The 24,690-nt window shown below is 36.2% G+C and overlaps 1 protein-coding gene across 2 annotated transcripts; it reads left to right on the top strand.

The window, feature by feature from the left end:
* The first annotated feature begins 256 nt into the window (after positions 1-256).
* LOC111895220 (two-component response regulator ARR2) lies at positions 257-2,662 on the top strand. Of its 2 annotated transcripts, none has more exons than XM_023891325.3 (6): positions 257-684; positions 911-1,063; positions 1,140-1,550; positions 1,644-1,717; positions 1,799-2,233; positions 2,337-2,662. In XM_023891325.3, exons 1-6 carry the CDS (start codon positions 501-503, stop codon positions 2,412-2,414), a joined length of 1,335 nt encoding a protein of 444 aa, XP_023747093.1. In that variant the 5' UTR covers positions 257-500; the 3' UTR covers positions 2,415-2,662. The 2 variants fall into 2 exon arrangements, with proteins under 2 accessions (XP_023747093.1, XP_023747092.1); XM_023891324.3 differs by having other exon boundaries at positions 258-684; positions 1,641-1,717.
* The last annotated feature ends 22,028 nt before the right edge of the window (positions 2,663-24,690 follow it).

Genomic DNA, 24,690 nt, shown 5'->3' with positions numbered 1-24,690 from the left:
ATTTTTGGGCCATTAGAGAGCCTGAAGAAAATTTACTCATCCTGCAAGTATGAAAGTAATAAAGTTAGTTTAAATGTTTAATTAATATCCCCAATATAAATTGAAATCAATCCTTTTCTTAAGACGTAATATCGTTTCTGGTGGCATGGGGTTATTTGGGCTGTTGCAATCAAATACTCAAAGGAAGGGACCCACCATTTACTAATCGACAAAATTATTTAAAAAGGAAATCAAAACATAAAAGAGGAAACTCGACTTTCATAACAAAAAGAAGCAAACACATAACATAAAACCCACAAATCTTCTCAAATTAAACACTTTCAATCGCAAAACGGTTTTTTGAATTCCCATATTATCATCCATCTCTCATCCGAACCACAAACAGATACAAATCGAAGCTTTCGAGCATCTCTCGTTTGTGTTTTAAACTTTTCTTCAACTGCGAATTTTTTACTTTAATCAACCATGTTTATTTCTGGGTTGATTGAGGTTTTCTCTTGATGAATCTTGCGATTAAACGATTGATGATGCTTGGTTCAAGTTGTGCTTCTTGGAAACCCGCCGGCGCCGGCGCCGGAACTGTACCTGACCAGTTTCCGGCAGGTCTCCGGGTGCTTGTTGTTGATGACGACCCGACTTGTCTCATGATTTTAGAGAAGATGCTAAAAAACTGCAATTATGAAGGTACATACAGTGTTTTACCCTTTTTAATTTCTCTCTTCAATCAATAGAACAAATCCAGTTAGATTTAGGGTTCTTAACCAGATCAAACACATACACACAGATTCGGAAACATGTCATCAAAATCGAACCGGATTTCTAGGGTTCTTATCGCCCAATTTGACATACTATCTCCTTGTTTCAATGAATTTTATCTTTCATTGCTAATCGAATTGTGTTTTGATTGCAGCAACGATATGCAATAGAGCTGAAATCGGTTTATCGTTATTGAGAGAAAACAAAAACGGACATGATATAGTTCTAAGCGATGTTCATATGCCGGACATGGATGGATTCAAACTCCTTGAACATATCGGACTCGAAATGGACCTCCCCGTTATCAGTAAGTCACCAGTTTATCAGTTGAAATCCATGTTTTTTCTGGTTTAATTTCTTCAACAATTGGTGAATTTTTACAGTGATGTCGGCCGACGACAGCAACAGTGTGGTCATGAAAGGCGTCACTCATGGCGCCTGTGATTATCTCATAAAACCTGTTCGTATCGAAGCTTTGCGTAATATATGGCAACATGTCGTACGAAAACGAAAACACGAATGGAAAGATTTCGAGCCGGAAGCAAGTCCCGACGTCGCCGCCGCTGATGCCGCTGACCAACACCAAAAAGTACCAGAAGATATTGACTATTCGTCATCGGCAAACGAAGAACGTAATTGGAAAAATTCAAAGCGGAAGAAAGATGATGAAGATGAAGCTGAAGCTGATGCAGAAGAACGAGACGAATCTTCTTCTTTGAAAAAACCTCGCGTCGTGTGGTCCGTCGAGCTTCATCAACAGTTCGTCGCCGCCGTTAATCAGCTCGGAATCGACAGTAAGATCATTTTTCTTCACCCAATTTCTCGATTCAATCTCCATGATTTCGTTTTCTCTAAGACATTTATTGAATCTAATAACGATTCAGAAGCTGTCCCGAAGAGAATCCTGGAGCTGATGAACGTTCCCGGCCTAACTAGAGAAAACGTCGCCAGCCATCTTCAGGTAACTTCAAAACTCAAAGTCTCCTCGATTTTTCATCTAATCATCTAAAATTCTCAATTTTCAATCTCCGATTTGGTGTAGAAATACCGGCTTTATCTCCGGCGACTCAGCTCTTCGCAGCATCTGGGGTCGACGTTCCTCGGCAGCCCTGATGGAGGCTTTGCGTCAATGACGTCATTCACCGCCGGCCAATTCCAATCGGCAGTTCTTGCTCGATCAAATAACACAAAATCTCCGATTTCTGTGCCGATGATGGATCAAAGAAACATATTTAATTTCGAAAATCCGAAATTACTTCATGGAATTCCAACAAATATGGAACCGAAACAATTCGTGGGTTTGCAACAATCACAGCAGCAGCAGCAGCTATCATATAATAATCAAATCCTGATTCCAGTCGGTGGTCAAACTCGGTCAAACGGAAACCGGCAACCTGGGAATTACCGAAACGACGACCTTTTGCAATATCCAGAGCAATTCAATCAAGATGACCTCCTAACAGCGATTCTTAAGCAGGTTTTTTTTTATGATTTATATTTATCAATTTCTAATATTTTGCTTTGTTATAGTTGTAACTTGTGCATTAACGTTTGTACAATTGGGATTTTGTGATATGCAGCAACAGCAAGAGGCGTTTGGATTGCCGGAAAATGAGTTTGGGTTTAACGGACACGGTTTGGATGATCTTCCGGTGTAACTGAGGTGGCGTTTTTTTTTTTTTTTAATTTTAATTTTTTTTTAGTTATCTTAGTGACTATTTTATCTTTTTTTGTGTTATTAAGATATATGGGGTTTGAATTTTTGACTGTTTTTATAGGCAACAAATTGTTGGTAAAAACATGCAAAAATTCGATTTTTGGGTCTAGTGTAAATTTATTGTTTTCTTTTGTTGGTAGTGTTTTTTTTAATGGTTATGTATATAATGTTGGTGGTTTTTGTGTCTTATGTGATTGGAATTAACATGCATACAAACAAGACATAAACAGTGATATAATACAATTCTTGTGTTGCCAAATAACGAAGAAATAAAAGCTTAAGAAATGAGGAGAAAGAGGTCGATTTTGGGTCTCGAAAAGGACAATCTTAATCTATGTTTCTTTCATATGTTAACAAACAACATACAATCATGTATTTGTTATAGAAATTGAATGAAGATGCAATCAATAAACATAAACATAAAACTTGCAAAATGAAATTTGCATATTATGAACAGATAGAGGCTTGTAAACGTAACGTCCTAAGACAAAATTTGATCCTTATTTGTGTAATATTTTATTCACTTCTAAATTTAGGATACAACTATCTATAATCAAGTTTTGTATGGAAACTTAATTTATGATGAATTTAATGTATGTATTCATGAAATTTGAAAGTGTGTGTATGTATGTTGTGATCATTCATCCAAAAAGATCCCAAAAATCAAATTTGTATTGTTTAAATATGACTGGTATGAAACTGTCAAATTATCAAATTACCGTTTCCAATAATTACTCCAAACAATCTTATCCGTTAAACAAAAGTAAATAATAAAAAGGTGATTTTCAAGTTATTTTATAAGACTTAAGGCCTATGTTTTGACCCTTATGTTTTTTTTTTTTTTTTTTTTTTTTTTTTTTTTACCCTTATGTATAGATAAATTACTAGTAGACTCTTAATGATTCAAAGCCCTCAATCCATTAATCAACCCACGTCACGCTTTAGCCCATTGTAATAAAGATAAAAGAACAAGTTTTTTAAACATCAACATAATACAATATTTTGATGTTTCTTTTAAAAAAAAATATCCTCTTCTTATCTATCCTACTATCCATCTTAAATGTTGACATATGTCACACAAATATATTAAAATATTGACAAAACTTCAAAAATGGTCCCTGTGGTTTCCAAAAATATCAAGTTTAGTCCCTAAGTTCAAAAAACCTCACAGATGGTCCCTGTGGTTTCAAAACTTTTAACAAATGGTCCTTCCGGCTCACTCCGTTAGCATTTCACCGTTAACTCATTTTTTAATAAAATATTGCAGGGGTAATTTCGTCATTTCAGTTGTAACCTCCTCTCTTTAAAAGAAATTGCATGTCCGATTTTTGGGCAAATCCTTTAGCTTCATCAGTCGATCATCTCTCCTCCTTTCCACTGTTGCTCGACCGTTGCACCCTTCACGACATCCAATCGCTTCTGATTCAAAGATGGTGACTTGCAGATGTGGGAATGAAGCAACGAAGATCACTTCATGGACGGATCGTAACCCTGGAAGGCAATTTTGGAACTGTAAAAGATGTGGTTTCATTCGATGGTCTGATCCCCCTATGTGTGCTAGGGCATTGGTGGTGATTCCAGGTTTGATAAGATCAATGAATCGATTGGAGGAGAGGGTCGCCATTGTAACTGCAGAATTGTGGAACTACCAGCTGATGTTGTTTTGTTCATGGGTGTTTTTTTTTTGGTATTATTTTAATCTCTAAATATCTTCTGAAGGTTTGGATGGTAATGGAGTTTTGGTTTTTGGTTTGTAACCATTGCAGGGTTTTTTTTTATTTTAATCGGATAGGGGTTTTTTTGCTTTCAGTTTATGTAGGTGGTTTTGGAATTGGTGGTGTTGTATTTGGTTTATGTATCAGATTAATGTGTAATGCAGTGGTAATGGTAATGGTAATGGAATGTAGTTTGTTATAGTTCATTGTTCAATTTCTTGAATGTTTTTGAAATGTAATTGTTAAGTGTATTGTAACTGCATCTTCAAGATGGTTTTCATTTACAATTGAAATGTACATTGTTATTAATTGATCTGTGAAGTGAAGGGTAGTACACAAAACATATTAATTCATCACCAAAAAGTGCATACACACCATTACATTCAAAGTTATAAAGTTCTTAACACAACCATGATCCAAAAAGTGCATACACACCATTACATGCAAAGTTTTCAAGTTCTTAACACATCTTCAAACAAGTACACATTACATAAGTTTCTAAATACCTACAACACCAACATCCTAATAACCACTAAAAAGTCAATTTTCAGCCTCCTCCAACTTCACCACTGCCTCCCTGCCCTTTACATGTTCTGGAATTGTGCCCTTTGTTATGACACTTTGAACAAGTGACTGCCAAATATTTCCTGCTCAATCTACCAGCTTGGCTGTTTGGCTCATCAACACCCCTTCTTCTCTTCTTCTTAGGCCTCCCAACCTACACATGTTGATATACTATAGTTAAAATTGAATTCATTCCATGTTCACATGTATACTATATATTTTGTGTACTTTAAATACAAACCTGTGTCTTATGTTTTGGTGGAAGTAAAGTGAATGGGCAGTCACTTTTAGGCCACATTGTACGTCCATTCAATGGATCAATTTTGTTGAAATACATGGCTTTCCATGTTGATAACCTATAGAAAGGATGGACCCATTCATCAACATGTGGGGCATTTTCACCATTTTCAATTTTGTCCCATATAGCACAAACAGCATGTCTACATGGGAAACCTGTAATCTCCCAAAACCTACAACTGCAACTGTGATCATTCAAATTTACCACATATTGGTCTTGCCATGTGCTTGCCACTTGGTACTTCCCTGCCCCATTGTATTTAGCCACATACTTTGATGCATCAGCCTTAATCTTTTCAAACAGTGTAGTTGCAGTAGGGGTTAGAAGTCCTTCACACTTATCTATTTCCTTTTGCACCACACATAACCTCTTCATGAGATACTCTCTAATATACTCTAAGCAAGTGATAATAGGTTTATCCCTACCTTCATCTAGCTTTGAATTGAATACCTCACAAAGGTTATTCAACAAACAATCAGTATGTGCCCTTCCTGAATAATATATATTAACAGAAGACAATTACACATATAGTAAACACACAAAAGGGAAGATTAACAATTCTCAATAAATTTCTAGAAACTTACCACTAAAGTGAGATTTAGCCCAAGTGTTTGCTGGGATCTTAGACACCCAAGCATGAGCCTCTGCATTGATCTTCTTCAACTCATCCATTGCTCTGTTAAAATGATTGACTGTTGTTGCTCTACCACACTCCCAAAGCTGGTCACTTAAGTCTTTTCCTTTCCATTGCTTCTTCATGTTTTCCTGGATATGCCTCAAACAGAACCTGTGTTCTGCATTAGGGAATACTTTCTCCATTGCTGGTATTATTCCCTAAACAAAAGTCAATGTAATCAACATTAGTTAACCAAATGTATTTAGTAAAGGTAATAAAAAAGTTAGGTGGTACACACCTTTTGTCTATCTGAAATGAAGGTAAAGTTTGAATTTGGTCCCAGATCCAGATCTTCTCCTAACAGTTCCAAGAACCAGGTCCAGCTACTTGTTGATTCTGTCTCTACCACTGCATATGCTACAGGGTATATGCCATTGTTTGAGTCCAACCCTACAGCAGTTAACACTTGCCCAGGGTAAGGGCCCTTCATGAAAGTACCATCCAGACCTAGAAAATCTCTTAATCCAGATTTGAATCCTAACTTCAATGCACCTAAACAGACATATATTCTTCTAAAAGTTCTTGTGGTAACAGACAGGGAGGTTTCTGGATACACATCAATCCTAACTGTTGTACCAGGATTAGTGTTGAGTAGCTCCAACACATAATCCCTCAAAAATCCATACTGTACTTGGTAGTCCCCACTAATGATACGCTCAGCCATTGACTTTGCCCTAGCGACCTTTTGCAATGACATTCCTACCTCCAGTTTCTTGCACAACTCTTCGTGTAAAGCTTTCACTGGAATTTTAGGGTTACTCTGTATTTGTTGAACAATTAAGTTTGCTACGTATCTGGAAGTGCAAGCTTTAACCGCCCTTGTTTGCAAACATTTATGCTCATCCTGTACTGTTTTCACCAACCAATCCTGATTTTCATTAGCCCTCGATATTTGGACTGCCCATGGACATGTACCTTTATTGGCAATTACATCTTTACCCTTGCACTTTGCCCTACTTCTGGTTGAGGGACCACCACTATCAACTCCTGTAGAAGGCTTACTTACAACACCTTTACATTTCACCCTAATCCGGATTTTGTCATTTTTGGCTAGGTATAAAGACCTCCTTGTTGCTACAGCATGTGAGTTCATGTAGTTTTTAACATCAACCTTGGTTTTGAAGACCTGACCAATCTGAAATGGTTTAACATGAACCTCTCCATGTGAGCATGTACTTGACTTACTCAACTCTTTTAGCAGTCTCTTCCTATCATCTTCATGAAATCCTGCAAATTGATAATCATCAGTGGCAATAACTTCCAACTCATTATCAAAGTCAACCACTCCAATCCCATCATCTTTTGAATGATTGTTCAAGATTCCATGTTCATCTACATCAACAGCATTATGGAATTCACTCATGTCTACATCTACATCAAATTGTATGTTACACTCATCCACATTGTATTCACTGTCATCAGAATCATCTCCACTATCCTCAGAACCATGGCCACTCTCAGAGTAGAAAGCATCTCCACTATCATCACTCACCATACCCTCTAGATAATCCACTTCTGGTTGTTTTTCAAATGAAGTTTGAACATTAAACTCAGCATCATAATCAGCATAAAGTGAGTAATCCTCTACAAATGGTTCATAGTCATCAACTGTTGTAGTATTAGCTCCATTATCAGCTTGGCAGCTTGGTTCCTGTACATGGTAAGTTCCCAATTGTTCTTCAGTTTCAACTGCACTAGTGATCACTTCTTCTTGAGTTTCAATTTCATGATTCACCACTTCCTTTTGAATGACATGACTTTGTTTACCTTGTGACCTTATAAATGGTAGAATACTCTTTGAGTAATCATGGCCTTCATCAACATCTAACACTTGTGACTGCTCATAATCAGGGTTCATAGACTTGTTTAGATCAAGCTTTCTACTACATGAGCCTGCTTCTCTCCTACAAGGTTTCTTTCTATTCATTTCAGGTGACACACTATCAGGCTCCAACTCTTCAATAACAACTTTAGAAGGAGACTTGTAATAACTACCTACCCTTGTCTGACCAGTTTCAATATACACCCTAATAAGTCTGTGTTTAGGGACATATGATACCATTTTAAGTACATCTTGATCATTACCTAAAGGCATTAAGCCATAGTCCAAAGGGTATTCAGGGATACAGAAATGGTAGTAAAGGGTTTGCTCAGTTTTGTACCCTAGTTCTCGAAGCATGTCGTCAAGCTCATGAACTGAAAATAAATCAGTGTCAACATAATCTACATATGCTACAACACCATCAACGTATTTCCTTCCAGGTGCTTTGGTGAAGACACCACTGTAGTGTATCTTCAACGTGAAATAGTTCTCATAACCTTCTGTAAACACAAAAAAAAAGAAAGAGTAAAATCAATGATTTCCTTACGTCAACACAATAGACCAAGAAAAAACAAGTTTTGTTGTAGTATTGTACCATATGTTTTTCCTAAGTCCTCCACGGTTACAAATTTTTCTCGAAAACACCATATTGATAGCACCATTGCAATTTCTGCAGCTTAAAACCCTAAATCCCAATTTCTGTTCTTGCTTCTACGATGGGAATGAACCCGATGACTAAACCTATAACTGGTTATCTTCTTGGGAGAGGGACGGGTAGTGATGTGCAAGCAAGTAATCATTTCATATTAAAGAGAGGAGGTTACAACTGAAATGACGAAATTACCCCTGCAATATTTTATTAAAAAATGAGTTAACGGTGAAATGCTAACGGAGTGAGCCGGAAGGACCATTTGTTAAAAGTTTTGAAACCACAGGGACCATCTGTGAGGTTTTTTGAACTTAGGGACTAAACTTGATATTTCTGAAAACCACAGGGACCATTTTTGAAGTTTTGTCTAAAATATTTTTATTTTTATTAAATATAACACACGTCATCCTTTAAGATGAGTATCAAAATATGTACAAAGAAAATATAGGAGAATATTTATTATGTGGGACAACAATTTTGACAAAAATATTAACAAACACCAACTTGTGTGTTTTAGTTAAAAGTTGTCTTACAGTTATATAAGAAAACCGTTGTTTATCAATCTTATATACTCATAAAACGTTAAGTTTGGGAGACTTAAAATTGTAATAAACGTACTCTCTCTAACAAGTTTCGTTTTTTTTTTCATGTCTGATTTGGAAATTGCCTTTGATGGATTATCCGAAGATTGAATTTTGAGCAATTCTTCGTAATGTTGATTAATCATAGAAAATAAACTTACATGGTCTATCAAATATCTGATACACCAAATTATTGATTATATATCCAAGTTTCTAATTATGTGTTGGGGTTTTTTGTTTTGTACTATGAGCACCATAGGAGTTTTGAGGATCAAATTTCAATAAAGATCAAAGTGGATGTAAGATTTTTGTACTATGAGAACCTTAGGAGCTTTTTGTTTTATGCAATTGGAAATTAGTGAAAAAACATGTTGAAAGTGAACATGAGTTCTACGAAAAAAAATAACACCAACAATAAAAGTAGTCATGTTCCATCGAACATGAACCAAAATGTTACAAAAAAATCTCAAAAAAGAAATAAAAAAAGTTGTAAGAAGAATTTTAATTTTTTTGGGACTAAAGTTATAAATGAATGACCAAAAATATAATTCAAATATATCAGTTATCAATTACCAAAAATATAATTTACTCTATTTTCTTTTTCTGTTTTGGATTTGGTTTGTCGATAGCAAAATGATTCGGGAGTTTGTTTGTAAGATTGTTTTATAGCTATTGGATTTTTATAAAAGATTTGCAATAGAATGAAATTGAAATCCATTCATTCATGAAATATAGTTTGATTTGTTTGGGATGTTTTATTGTCAAAACTCAAAATTAAAATGGCAAAATTTGACCACTATCTTTATTAAATTGTAGCCCATCAGGCCTTTTCATCAACCCTTATGTATGGCGATGGCCTTCTTTTTCTTAATTCGTCTCTTTTCTCAAAAGCCCACCATTAAAATACAATCCAAATCTTGAAAAACATGAAAAATCCTATGGCCCTTCAACAATAAAAAAAAAAACTCAATTTTTTGTTTGGCCATATCCTTCCACCACAGGGTTATCATTTTCTCTATTTTATATTGGAAAGACACAAAATATGAAATACCATTCACATTTAACATTGAAGTTTGTCTTTTAGTTATAAAATATCAAAATGATTTCTATTTTACTTTCTCCTCTGGAGCTTTGTACATGCACAAAACTTTTCTAAGGTTCTCTCCTTGGATGCGATTTGACCATGTATTTTTTCACAGTTCACACTAATGTCATTTTGAGTTTTTATTAGACTTTGTTACTTTCAAGCAATGCATGATCTCAATATCCATCTAATAAGAAAAAAAAAAACTAACTTGTATCGGTTGACTCAACCAGTATCAGAAGCATTTAGGCTAATGATGAGGAGTGGTACATATGCTAAGCATTGTCGTATCATATTTTTACCTGTCACCTAAGCATAACATAATACTATGGAGTAGTGGTGTGTTATTTGATTTTGGGAAAAAAAAACCAGTCCCACTTATTCAAAGCCTCATTCTTTTCTCTATTTCTTCTCTTTCTTCCCATGTAACGTGCCTTTGTTGGCGTACACCCTAGCGAGATGCTACGGGTGGTGATTAGCGAAGCAAGCAAGCCTTTGGTGAGTGCCTTAGCTCGCCCACTCCCCATAGTGGAAGAGCCATTAATCTCATCCTATATATGTGGTCTACAATAGATTCAGGCATGTAATGTCATTTTTCATGGATCGTGTTTTTTTGGTTGGCTGAAAAATACATCTTGCAAATCAAGATATCAATAACCAAATTTGGAAAAAAAAGCCCAATCAAAAATCAAATGGCATCAGTGTGGAGAAATATATATATTTTTTTGGATATTAACAAAAATAATTATTAGAGTCGTTCGATATTAGTTCGACAAAGGTTGGACTGGTCGCACACTGCATCGTGTGATCGACAGTCGAGTTCGACACCTTCACTCGGTAAGTTTTAGTTGATGAGAGAGAAGACATTTTGTTTTTTTACCATTTTCAAAACAATACTCACTTTTCAAAACCTAATCATTTTTATATCTTTCAAAATTTCAAAATTTAAACACAACTTTATCTAATATAAATACCAACATTATTCTTTATTTTTCACCGCCTTCAAACATTCTTCATTCATCTCTCTCGAACATTCAACAACCTTTCACAAAATTAATCTCTCAAAAGGGCTCTTTTTTGGACCACGACTGAAGAGATCGTTTTGACTTGTGCATGAGTCGATGTAAATGATGATCCAGATAGCAACTACATCATAAGTGGGTCTTCTTTCTGGAGCAGAATCATCCAACGATATAACAATGAAGCAGATCAAGTTCACCACCGACTAAAGATCAACTCTTCGCCAAATGGAGGAAATCAAACGCAATTGTAGTATAGTTTCAAGTCGTGTTCTTTAGAGTGAAACATGCTTCGGTAAATGGTGAAAATGATGAAATATTATTAGGCAACAGTCTTCAACTTTCCATGCAGAAAGTAACAAATATTTTTGGTTTGTAGAGTTTTGGTAAGTTGTGAGGGTGCGAAAAATGATATCTATAGGTCGAATTAAGTTGTGTTATTTTCATGTTTTAATGTTTCCTATTTTTTAATTTTCAGGTGTCTTGTGTTTTATTTAATTTCAAGCTTGATGTTTTTTTTTTAATAAATTTCAAATGTACTTGTCTTTTTAATTTTAATGAAAGTTTAAATTTTATATAAATTAGTTAGTTTTTATATAAATTAATTTTAGTTTTAAATAAAAGAAAAAAATCTTGTGGCAAACCATCTATTCTAAACGGCAAGATCATGAATATGTGTGACAAATACGAAGCAGTGCCTATACGATGGTAAAAAGGTTGTGATAAAAGAAACACCACTCCCTATAACTTTAAAAATCGTTATATATCTATATTTGACCATGTTTTTCAATGTTTATAAAATAACCATTCAATCAGGAATGGATATTCAGGACTCCGGACACTTTTTTCTTTATTTCGTTGGAAATGTTGAATCGTTATTTATAGTTGAATGGAAAATTTGACTTGTAAAAATCCCACTCTCATCTAAACGTACAATCGTTAATATTAAGCTAAATTCTCATACCACTTTCCATAATTTAAGTTCAAAAAATTGAATGTAAGTAATTTTACATAATGATCATTTTATTAATGAAATATATGCATGTTTTTAAGGTTTCACTTCACACTAAAGGACTTTTTTTTGGCTTTTTCTAACACCCATATGCAATAAACCGAAAAGTCTAGCAAATAACTAGACTTAACCAATTACAGAGGGTTTATAAGACATTTAATCCAATTGACCTTACTCTTAGAAATTCTACTACCAAACCAATTAAAAGAACACACAATTATGCTATCAACGAGCTAACTTTTAAGCATGCCACCATAATCAAACAAAGTAGAATTTCTAAATCTCCAAGGCATCCAACACGTAGTAATTACACAAACTTCCATTCTTTCCCTTCGTCATTGAAGTATTACTGCATCGTCTACCCACGACAACCACTCTGAAATCGAGAACACTGACGAGACGGTAAAGTCACACTAAATTGCTATGACTCACCAAACATTAGACGCCAGTTGACACGAGCACAAAATATGATTGGTGGACTTGAAACCCTTCCCAAATACCGGACAACCAATGTACTCTAAATTAAGACTATTTCTGGAAAGATTCAACCGAGTTGGCAGTCTATCTAGAGAAGCACACCAAACGAAGTTAACCTTTCCAGGCACAAGTTTGTATCGCCTAGTAGGGGTGTTCATAACCGGATATCCGAAAATTCGGATATCCGAAATTTCGGATAGTTGATTTTTGGTATCCGATTCCGTATCCGAAATTTCGGATATCCGAAATTTCGGATACGGAATCGGATACCAAATCGGATATCCGAAAAATTGAAATTTTGTTAAAATTTGAAAAACATATGAAGTTTTTAAGTTAAAAATACATATTTTTAAATTAGAAAGGCATATGAAGTAATATAGGTATTTAATTAACGGTGTTATCAATATGTTTTAGTTACTAAAATTCATATCATAAGACATATGCGACTAAAATAACAAATAATGTATAAAATAAAACCAAAATTTTCGGATATCGGATATCCGAATTATCCGAAAAATCTGAAAAGCATTATCCAATTCCGATTCCGAAAAATTGGATATCCAAAATTATTAAGGGTGTTATCAATATGTTTTAGTTACTAAAATTCATATCATAAGACATATGCGACTAAAATAACAAATAATGTATAAAATAAAACCAAAATTTTCGGATATCGGATATCCGAATTATCCGAAAAATCTGAAAAGCATTATCCAATTCCGATTCCGAAAAATTAGATATCCGAAATTTCGGATATCTGATTTTTCGGATAATTCGGATTCGGAATTTCGGATCGGAATTTCGGATACGGATATTTTTGAACACCCCTACCGCCTAGTCATGAAATCAATATCCAACAATCGAACATAGGGCTGTTCACTATTTGGATAAAACTGAATTGTCCAATTGGACAATTTGGATTGGACTATTTGGTTCGGATATTCGGATTTTTGGATTGGTTTTCAACAAAACCGAATTATTATTTTGGATTTCGGATTGGTTTTGGTTTATAAAGTAAGAACCGAATTGTCCAAAAAAACCGAATAACAATTTGTTATGTATTTATTTTCAAAATATCTATTATTATTGATTAATTTTATAATTTTTTTAAATAAGTTCAAAAGGTTTTACCTAATAAAAGACATTATTAGTATGTACTTTCTCTCAAAAAAAATTTATCTATTAAATAATTGACTATAATATGTCTTCTTAGTGGATGTGTATAAATTAAATCACAAGGAAATAATTTGTTTTTGCTTCTTCTGTAAAATTAGATCTTATTATACTTCTACGTCCTTTTAAAATATTATGGTTTTTGAAAACCGAATTATAAAAACTGATCCAACCGAATTGTAATTGGATCGGATTGAATCGGATTTGAATTTAGTTTGGACTATTTGGATCCATTTTTTGAAAACCGAAATCAATTTGGATTTACTTAATTGGATCGGATCGAACCGATCCATCCAAACGAACACCCCTAATCGAACATCATCAATATGATGTCAAGTAGAATTCATAGAAAACCCACTCACCAGATCGAGAGCCCAAACAAACGAATCTGTAACAAATGAATAAACAACGTCTCCCACCAACATAAGCAACCCAGTTGATCCTCTTTCGCACCACCTCTAATCGGCCTTCTCCATAACCACCTCTTACTAGTCTACCACCATATCTTCGACTATCCATATCAAAACAATGACCATCTGTATCTAGACGAAACAACCTCCAAAATCTATGACAGAACGACTGATCACCTAACCAACTGTCTAACCAAAAATAAAATCATATTCCCTGTTCGAAGCTTAAAAGAGATAAAAGAGTATGAGACTATATTTCAATCATGTAGATGATTGATGATCCCCACAATCGTAGCCCACATCCCGGATCCAAAATATCGAGATCTTTTTTCTTGTACACAACCACTAGCTCCATGAATCGCCTTAATTACCTTCTCCTAAATTGATTAGTCTTAGACAAAAATATCCATTGTCGTTTCTGAAGCAAAGAAAATTTAAAACTCTCTAAGTTGCCCACCCCCAAGCCTTCAGTGTCAAACACTACCATAATTGTATCCCACTTCACACACACCATCTTTTTCTCGACTTCACTCCCACCCAAAAAAAACTTATTCTGCAAGCTTTCCAAGTCTTTAATCACCCAACCGACACCTTAAAAAGGGCCTATCTATTAAATCTCTAAACTCCCAAGAACCGGTTTAATCAAAGTCAATCAACCACCACTAAAAATCATCTTGGCATTCTAAGTCAACAAATTAGATTTTAAATCTATCAACAAAGACTCCCAACTACCTTCATCCTCATAGAATCCCCCATAACTAGCCTAAGATACTTAAATGCAAGGACCCTAGAAGCACACCGCATCACAGAAGACATAGAAATAACTTCCTTAATAATGACACCTACACCATAAATTTTTGATTTGTGGTTTCAAACCAGATGCCAAGTAAAAACCAGTCAGCACTTATAAAATTTCATCTAGTTCTCTGTGGCCTCAGTCTGTCAAAAACACTACACCGTTGGCATAAAAAAAATGCGACAAATGGAGCCCAAACACTCAAATTTTCTTGCGAACCACTGCATCCTCTATAACTAAACGAAGGAACCTACAAAGATTAAGTCCTTCTTTCAAACTCTCATTTACCAACATCGTCGCTCTCGTTGTAAATAAACACTGCGAGATCCAACCCCACCATCTCATCCCAAATCTAAAAGCCAAAAGAACTTGGTCGAAGTAATCCCAACACAAAAGACGTAACGCCCGATATTCCAGGTAAATTCCTTAGTTATTAATTGTTCATTTATTTTGCTTAAGGACCTGTTACGCTGGGCGTAGATGAGGTACGTTGTGTATACCTCGAAGGATGCTAGAAACGATGTTAACCCCCTTGTACGATGGGCGTACGCGAGCCAGAGGAAAACCCTGATTTGTAGGGTTTTTCACCCTATTTAAACACCTTATGTCCTAAGGATTTCTTCTTATCAGCCTCCATTGCCCCTTTTAAGCACTATCTCGAAACCCCAACCCATTTCTAGAGAGAGTTGATCTTTGTGTGTGTTTTGGTGTGTGTTTGGTGTATCTTGTAGAATAAGAAGCTTGGTAGAGGAGCATTGATCAAATAGGAGCTTGGAGATCCAGGGTCCATCCATCGTTTTCTGCTTCATAGAGTTATAAAGTCTTGACCTTAGCTATTCTATGCTTAGATCTACGACTAGTTAAGTTTTGAGCACATTTTGGTCCCATGAGTGAGTTCTTGTGAGTAAATGTTACTCCAGAAGATTTTAGTTGTCCCTTTTGATGTTCCTGAGGTTCCTAGCTCATAAAGTTTGCATCTTGATGGTTGTAGATTAACCATGCATAAGTTAATGATCATTTGATGGAAGTAGAATGTTAAATCTTGGACTTGAGTCTCTTTGAGCCATGCAAAGGCATCAACTTAGTGATATTATTGTTTAAGGCATTCCCCAAGACCTATATATGCAAATTGGACGTCTGGACTTAAAGCATTAAGTGCTTAATGGCGTCTTGGCTAACTGGGACATACGTCTGGTGTACGCAAGCGTATGTTGAGCGTACGCGTCTGGCTTCCCGATTCTAGTGACACAATCTAGTACGCAGGGCGTACTGGTGGTACACTTAGCGTACTTACCAGGAATCCTTTTTGGGTTTTAGGTTTTTTGTGCCGTTATTGGACCTTATGCCTTTTTGGGCCATAGTGGGGTTTAGGTCTCTTGGGTCTTATTGGACCTTAGGGTATTTTGGGTTTGGATCGTGATAAGTTAGGCCCAATAAGGTAAGGGTAAAACAGTATTTTACCTAAGGAGTCAGGATTAAGGATTTAGACTCTCAGTTTCGGTTAATGGCCGAATTGTTAATTAGGATTTTATTAATTTTGATTTAGTGTGGGGATTTACGGTTTAGTAGCCCGAGTGTTACTTGTTTATCAGCTGATCGAGGTGAGTCTTCTCATAGTGTTTAGTGGGTCGAAGGCACCAATGTCAGCCCATAGATTATTGTTATTAGAATTCTAGCTGTTTGTGTGACTCTTGCATGGTTTCTATGTATTTATAAGTGTGTTGAGCGGGGCCCGATACCAGGCGAGGCCTGATGGGTGCGTTGGGCGGGGCCCAAGGTACTTTAATGAAAGATCTTTACCAGACGGGGTCCGATAGAGGTCGGGCGGGGCCCATTGTATGTATGGTATGTGGTACTTTGGGGGAAACTCAGTAAGCTTTGTGATTACAATTTTCAGTATATATTTCAAGTACTTCCGGTTCAAAGGGGAAGAGCTTGGGATGATCGTATCGTGCACCCCATGATTTTTTGCCTTATTTGATCTTGATGTATTTTTGGATGATTGATGACATACTCTAATTTTCTTTATGATTTCTATAAACATGTTTGGTTGATGGTTTTATTAATACCAAAATGAAATTTTTGGTTATAAATGTTTGGGATGTTAAAAGTTGCTATCAGAGCCTTAGTTTGGGGGATTCAAGCACACTCTCGGGTGTGCTGAACTCAAATTGAGGATTTGGTAAGTCTTTTATAAAAGAAAATGTTTACAAAAAAATTTTCTAATAAAATAAAATGGAGTGTGACGCATGCAATCGACTGAGCTCAAGTAAGTCTTCCCAAAACACCCATACAAGTTATATGTTTTATATTGTTATATGAGAATCACATGCTAGATTAGGTCTAAGCATCTGCTCAGGATTACATGAAAAATGTTAGGAGAGATGCCTTTATGTGACTATTGTACGACCTTGTAGATCTGCATGCTAGTATTTGTAACGCCCGTAGATCCGGGCTAGTCAATTTAGAGACGATAAGCATCAAACATGAATTTTTGATGGAATATTATCTAGAAGGATTAATCTTAACCAAGTTGCAGTATATGTCACAAGGTTTCTGTGCATATAAAGAACGCCAAAATCCGAGTTATAATGAAGAAGTTATGATCTGTCGAAGTTTCGCGACAGAACCGACACGACCCAACGCGACCCAGCACGACATAAATAGTGAATTTAAGGTAGATAGATATCTATCCTTAGTGATCTAAATGAGAGTCGAAGATGTATTCGATATTAGTCCAACGATAAAAAGACAGACGAAAACGGAGTTCAGATGAAGGAGTTATGAATTTCAAACGAAGTTTTCCTGTCCCGGCCTACTAAAGATAATATATAAGTAATATATTTATAATATATTAAAAATAAATTCAAAATTAGCCAATGGAGTCTAAACGAGAGTTGTAGATCATAATCTCACCTATGTGTCGATATAAAGAACGTCGAAAACGGAGTTCGTATGCGAAAGTTATGAATTTCTGAAGTTCGTGGCGCGAAACCCCAAAACTGTCAGATACCACGACGTGGCAAGCAGTGCCACGACGTGCCCCCGATGAAACTTGCGATGATGCATGCAGTGACGACCAAGCCCACGACGTGGAAAAAGGTGCCACGATGTGGCAAGGGCAGATTTTGCCCTATAAATAGATTTGAAGGGCCAACCGAGTTTGGTTGCTCATTCTCTCATCTCTCACTCATATTACCTCGATTTACATGCAAAGAAGTACCCCCAAACCCTCGGTATCATTCCCGAGCCCCGAAGCAAGTCCCGAAGCCCCGAAGATCCCGAGAAGTGCGAGTCCCGAGCCGAAGCTCTGCCCGCGAGAAGCCAATTTATTTGAAGATCTTACAGATCTACCGAAGAATACTACTTCTATAAGCCGTAGTGTTGTCCAATCATCTTCTAATCAAGTGAGTGTGTGGTCACTTTCTTCTAACACATAAATTTTAAGTATTTGCTATGAAATACGTGCTATGTGTTTATATATTGTTGTTTATTTGAGATGTTGGTGGAATGGATGAACTATATAGGTTTTAATGAGTTAAACTGTATATGTATTTTGTAACTACAAATATGTTGGGTAGGACATGGGTAGATGAGATCCGTGAGTATGGATCAAATCAAGAGATTAGTTTAGATCCGTGAGTAAGGATCAGATCAAGAGGCTAGTTTTAGATCCGTGAGTATGGATTAGACCAAGAGGTTAGTTTTAGATCCGGGAGTATGGATTAAGACTAAGTTAATTGTCCCTAGTCCGGGAGTATGGATTGGGCACAGTTATTGATACGGGAGAATGGATCAGATCGGGATTAAGGTATAGTTAATTGTCCCTATTCCGGGAGTATGGATTGGGTACAATTATTGATCCGGGAGTATGGATCAGATCAGGAGGTTAGTTAGAGATCCGTGAGTATGGATCAGGTAGTGTTAGATCCGTGAGTATGGATCAGGGGAAAAGGTTAGTTATAGATCCGTGAGTATGGATCAGGTGAAAATGTTAGTTTTAGATCCGTGAGTATGGATCGGGTGAAGAGGATAGTTTTAGATCCGTGAGTAGGGATCAGGTAAAGAGGAAAATTTTAGATACGAGAGTTTAGATCGTGTCGTTGTGAGGATCGATGGGGTGGGATAAGAGTTGCCTTTATATGGTGAAATTGTACAAGTTTGAATGTTCTATATTTATAAATATATGATATAACATTGTGGGAGGAAAACCCTATATGCTCACCAGGCTCCCAATCCTGACCCACTCAGTTTCCTTTGTATCACAGGTATCGATACGAAGATATATTTCACGGAGAGATTAAAGGAGAGGTAAAATCTTTAGTGTAAATAATGTAAGTTATTTTTTTGCTTATGTGTCTGTATCGAAACATGACATCCCGAGATTTTGTTATATAATGAAAATACATTTCTTTAAAGAAATGCTTTGATAAATCTTTATCATATTTTGGGAACAAATTCCGCAACTGTTTTCTTTAAAAGATTACTCTGTTTTTAAAAATAAAGCATAAACAAATCGGTCTTTTCTGGCCGTGAAATTGGGGATGTCACAGTATTGGATCAGTTGTCGAATAGAATGGCATGTTTAGGTTATACTTTGATTCGTATTACTCAATGCTCGAATGCTGCGTGCTTTGTGCTTTTAGGAGTTCTCATCAGTATTGGCTAACTATTAAGTGAATGCAAGAGGGTACATATTATTGGGATTATATAATTTTAGAAGGTTAGGTTTGACTCTATTACACAACTCTTGTTTGAGTCCAACCGTTGTAGTGTGAGACCTTGTTGTCAAAGAATTATCTATTATCATTACTATGTAGTTGTATTCGTGAGGTGGTTAGGCAGTATTATAAGGAGTTCCTTCTGTAGCTGATAGCGGAGAGTGGTGTGATGGTGGCCCTTGGAGAGCCTAGGAGATGTCTCGGTGCAGTGAGAGTTTTCTATGTAAATGATAGTTCAGATTACTAGAAAAGTAACTTGGAGGATTCATGATGATCTCTGAGGAAAGTACGGATTGATGTGGAAGGTAGTATTGGGCCCGTACAAATGGAAGCAGAGGATCTGTACTTGAATCGAGGGAAGTCATGATGAGACCAAGGAAACTTTTAGTGTTTGGGAATCTTCGAGTGTTTTCTGATGATTTGTTTGGTTTATTTTCAGTATGGTGATCACTCGAGGAGGTTCAGGTTTTGGTGAGGGATCGGGTTCGGGCTCTGGAGCTGGATTCGTGGATGATCAGATGCAGGAGTTCATTTCGTTCGATATTACCCACAGCATTCTAGAACATAATTCTGTGATCTTTGGTTTGATCAAGGAGGGTATTATGGAGTTGATGGGTGAGCAACTGAGCACATTCCGTAATGAGATGGTAGCTTTGGTGGGTGTAGGAATGTGGTTCGGGCCGGAACCGACCCAAACCCGAATAACCCGAAACCCGAATTTGATGAAAAATGGGAACCGAAACTCGGACCAATTATTCTAATACGTACCAGTATGATTCGGTTAATACAAGTTTCGGTTCGGTTATTAACCCGATAGGACTGAATTAACCCAAATAAACATTTACACTACAATTTTGAACCGAATAACCCAAATAAACTGAAATGACCCGAATAACCCATATAAGAAAATTCTATATCTAGTTCAAGGAAAAAATATTAATTTAATATTTTTTTCTTGAACTAAATATAGAATTTCCTTATTTGGGTTATTCGGATCATTTCGGTTTATTTGGGTTATTCGGGTCATTTTGGTTTATTTGGGTTATTCGGTTCAAGTGACTATTCACTTTCTGGGTCGGTCTTTTTGGCCCGATTAAACCTTTATTCGGGTAACCCGGACCGAATAACCTGAAACCCAAATTGGGCATAAATAGATACCCGAGAACCGACCCAAACAACTTATTCAGTCCTAATTCGGGTCGGTCCGGTCCTGGTTTCGGTTTCGATTCGGGTATTCGGTCCAAACGTACATCCCTAGGTGGGTGCATGCTCTTTGAATTTTCGAGAGTTTTGTGCATTCAGGCTCCTAAATTCTTTGGGAAGAAGGACCCCGGTGTTAGTAGACGGTGGTTGGCGGACATCGGGAACAACTTCCTATAACGTCTCAAAAATCCCAAAATTTTCCATTTTTAAGTATATAAGACAGTAAATTATATCGTTTTCATAAAACCAAGGTAATCAAATTTTATCAATACATCATCGTTATCAGATTAAATCACAAATGCATAATCAAATGGTGTTTACTCTGCAATCATCCCAGACTCTTTTTTTGAAACCAGAAGTACCTGAAAGATAAACTGAAAACCATAAGCACAAAGCTTAGTGGGTTCCTCAAAATACCACATACAATACATACACAAATAAACATATAATGGTCCCGCCCTGTCATCGGGCCCCGCTAGTACGCTAAGTGTACCTACTTGTACGCCTAGTGTACTCCCCCAGTTGGCCAATTTCCGTTTTTCCAACTCTTAATCGATTAAGACCTCAACCTAAACTCAGATCTGACATCCTTAAGATGGTATATCACCTAAAGTTGCAAACTTTACGTGCATGCATGGATTAATGAGGCCTTATAGCTCGAAAGAGATTAATAAATGACTTAATGCATGCATGAGACCATAAACCCCATAAAGTTTGCACCTTTAAGCTTGAGGAACTCTCCAAACATCCAAATCTACAAGATTTAGCTACTAAAATGGTCTTAACGCATCAAGACCAACCAAAAAGGGACAAATAAGCATAAAACCATAACATGAAGAGATCCAAGAAAGGAGTAGACAAGGTATGAACTTTATACCTCAAAATTCACCAAAAGATGGAGCTAAATCTGGATCTCCAGGCTTCCCTCCAATGAATGAGTCTTCCAACTTCTTTTTCTAAAACTTCAAAGAGCACAAACCACCAAAAATCAAGGCCAAGGCTCAAGAACACTCAAAGAGGCTATTAGGGTTTAAGATTAGAGTTTTAGGACAATGGAGACTGATAAAGAGGCCAACCCTAGAAACTTAAGGAGCTTATATATGGCGCAACACCCCAAAACTAGGGTTTCTTTAAACCCCTAGTACGCCCAACGTACGAGGCTTGCATCCGCGATCACCCCTTATGACGCTATGCGTACCATGTGGTATGCCCCATATACTAGCTTCTTAGCTAGTACGCTAAGCTTACCCTATGGTACGTGATAGCTTATTTTATTTCCTTATTTTATTCGTTTATTTTTAGACTTTTAGATTTTTTTTCATTAATGCATTGTAATTTATTTATTTTTCTTTAGTATGGATCATACTGGGTGATTGTTATGTTGCATGAGATATTTTGTAGGTTTTTCGGTGCTTGTTGCGGTTGCGGGTTGATTGGAGACGGGCTTAGTGGGCTCCCGAGGCATTATTGGGCTTGGCGGAATCAAAGAAGAAGAATTGGGCTTTGAAAGTTATTGGCTTGGATTATTTGGGCTTGTGAAGATGGATCATAAATTTCTAATTTTGGGCTTGGAGCATCCATTTGGTGGCTAAATGATGATTGGTGCATTTCAAATTACATGGACAAGGGAGGGGGGACCAAAGGAATCTTTGGTAGTGGAAGGGTGGAGTGGCTTGGTGGAACAATAGCATTACGGCAACATTTGCGCGGGTGGAATTTTCGCCGCGCGGGTACCTGTGCAACCGCCCAGTTTGGGCATTTTGGTCATTTGGCTTACCATAACTCTTGGGGATCAGATCTAGAAGCTCATTCACGTTTTTCCACCATTGGAGACCTGCAAGAGGCGATTTTGGGAGCTAGAAATCATTTTCTTTCATCTTTCCAAATCTTAGGTAGTTTCTTTATGCAATTAGATTATTGTTCTTGTTACTTTGTTGCCATGAGTGGCTAATACTCTTATTTGGTTGACTTTGGCTGAAAACCAATGAATGTTTGTGGGTTTTGAAGGATTTATGTTGATTATCAATTTATTCCATGTTTATGATTTTAGTTTACAATTCTTATGCTTATTTGATGCTTTGATCATGAGCTTAGTATTTGATTGAGCAATGATTGATTTATTTCATTGATTTTGCATTGGATCATTGAATTTATCTAGAACAAAGGCTTTATGATGGTAGAAATCATCTCTAGCTTATGAATCATATCTCCTTTATGGATGTGTAAGCATTTGACATCCTCTAGGAATTGGGGATTCCTTCATTCTTAAGGCTAATTGATTTCTTGTGATTGATTGCTTCAATTGACCCTTGATCTTAATTAAGAAGGTGTGTTGTGGGCTTCCCCAACCTCCATACTACCTATGAGGAATCTTGGCATATCATGCTTGATGATTGCTATAACCAATTTGGGATGAAGGATAAGCTTTGTATTAGATCCTAATGATAAACACACAAATGTTCATTGTGTTGAATTGCCTTAGTTAACCAATTATTTCCAACCTTTGAGCATCTCATCAACTTGCTTAATTGCAAGGTTTTTAGTTATTCAATTATTTTAGTTTTCTAGTAATCAAACAACCCCCCCTTTTAGTTTAATTGTAGTTAGTTAGTTTAAATTTCATTAGTTCTATTAGATTGCATTGGTGATTGAATACAACCATTTCCCCGAGGATCGATACCCCTTTTTACCATTATATTACGTTTATTTAGCAATCAAAGGGTGTAATTTGCTTGGTGGGCTTGACATCCCATCAGTACGCCCCGCATACTAACCCGAAGGACCAAATTGCAATCAATACACCTCAATAGGGTCTAAGTTGAATGCACAAAGAAGCAAGCGTTATAATTCTCCCCCACTTAAATTAGATTTTGTCCTCGAAATCATTTCTTACCATCCCAGGCACACCAGACATCCTGAGCATCAAAACCACAACCCCGAGCATACAACGGCCTTCCTAAGGCAACCTAACCCAAGTTCAGCAGAACTCTCCAAACCCGATGATGAACAAATCATTTCTTAGTCTAAAACAATCCCATGCAGAATAACCACTTCTAATCAACTTGAAATCTGAAGTCTCGAGTTGGTCGGACTCCCCGACAGACCGCCCATACAGAACCATTGCTAATTCCATTCCAATGGTCTTCCAAACTGACTATTCAACTTCTGATTACCTGAGGTTCCCACTCAAAAAAACAGAATCACAGACCACACACTGTCGCCGACAACTTTTTACTTGACCACATGGATTAGATATTCTTTCGAGAAAAGGTTCATCCTGAAGTTAACAATTCCATGAATATAATGAACAACGCGAGACAACTGGGAGATATGTAACATCCATAAAATTCAATGAAAAATTAAACTTTAAAACAACCCATAAATTATCATTGTTTACAAAATAGTTTTCAAAACATGTTTAATATCAGTGTTTTTCCCAAAATCATAGAACAAAACACGAGGAGGTGCACGATCACGCATTCAGCTTCTAAAATATTAAAATTTGTTTCCTATAAAATATTTATTTATTAAAAATTATTGATCTTAATAATATATGTTTACGATATTCTGTCAGAATATAATGTTTTTTTAGGACATTCTTTTAGAATATTCACATTAATAGAATTATTATCTAGAAAAATCAGATTTTTACAGTTAAGAGAATTAATTATTCCCTAAAATTTGCAAAATTTTCTTTTACAAATTTATGTTAAATGACTATAATGAAATTAGATGATATTTTTCAATTTTCTTTAATTCAATAATATTTATTAATCATTTTTTTAAATAATTAAAATGATTGGTCCACAATCAACTTTACATCCACACAATACATAACATCCACATTATGTTAAACTAAAACCTAACAATGTAGTTAAATTCAATACCTTGCCTAGGCTCATTTGGTCGAATTGTATTTAATTATTTACGGCCAAAATGTCTTTTGCAAGAGATGATTAGAATGCTTAATATGTAACTTTGGTAGGCATATTAGGCACTATAAACCAAGTGTAAATA

This window comes from Lactuca sativa, chromosome 6 (genome assembly GCF_002870075.4).
Source record: "Lactuca sativa cultivar Salinas chromosome 6, Lsat_Salinas_v11, whole genome shotgun sequence".
In the NCBI taxonomy this organism is placed as follows: domain Eukaryota; kingdom Viridiplantae; phylum Streptophyta; class Magnoliopsida; order Asterales; family Asteraceae; genus Lactuca; species Lactuca sativa.
The sequence above is the reverse complement of the archived record's forward strand: the minus strand, read 5'-3'. Positions and strand labels throughout refer to the sequence as shown.

What these genes read in the sequence shown, in the direction of transcription:
- LOC111895220 (XM_023891324.3), top strand. Translation starts at nt 501, where the DNA reads ATGAATCTTGCGATTAAACGATTGATGATGCTTGGTTCAAGTTGTGCT. An exon ending in AAAAAACTGCAATTATGAAG is followed by an intron (nt 685 to 910) that starts GTACATACAGTG and finishes TTTTGATTGCAG; the next exon opens with CAACGATATGCAATAGAGCT. An exon ending in AATGGACCTCCCCGTTATCA is followed by an intron (nt 1,064 to 1,139) that starts GTAAGTCACCAG and finishes GAATTTTTACAG; the next exon opens with TGATGTCGGCCGACGACAGC.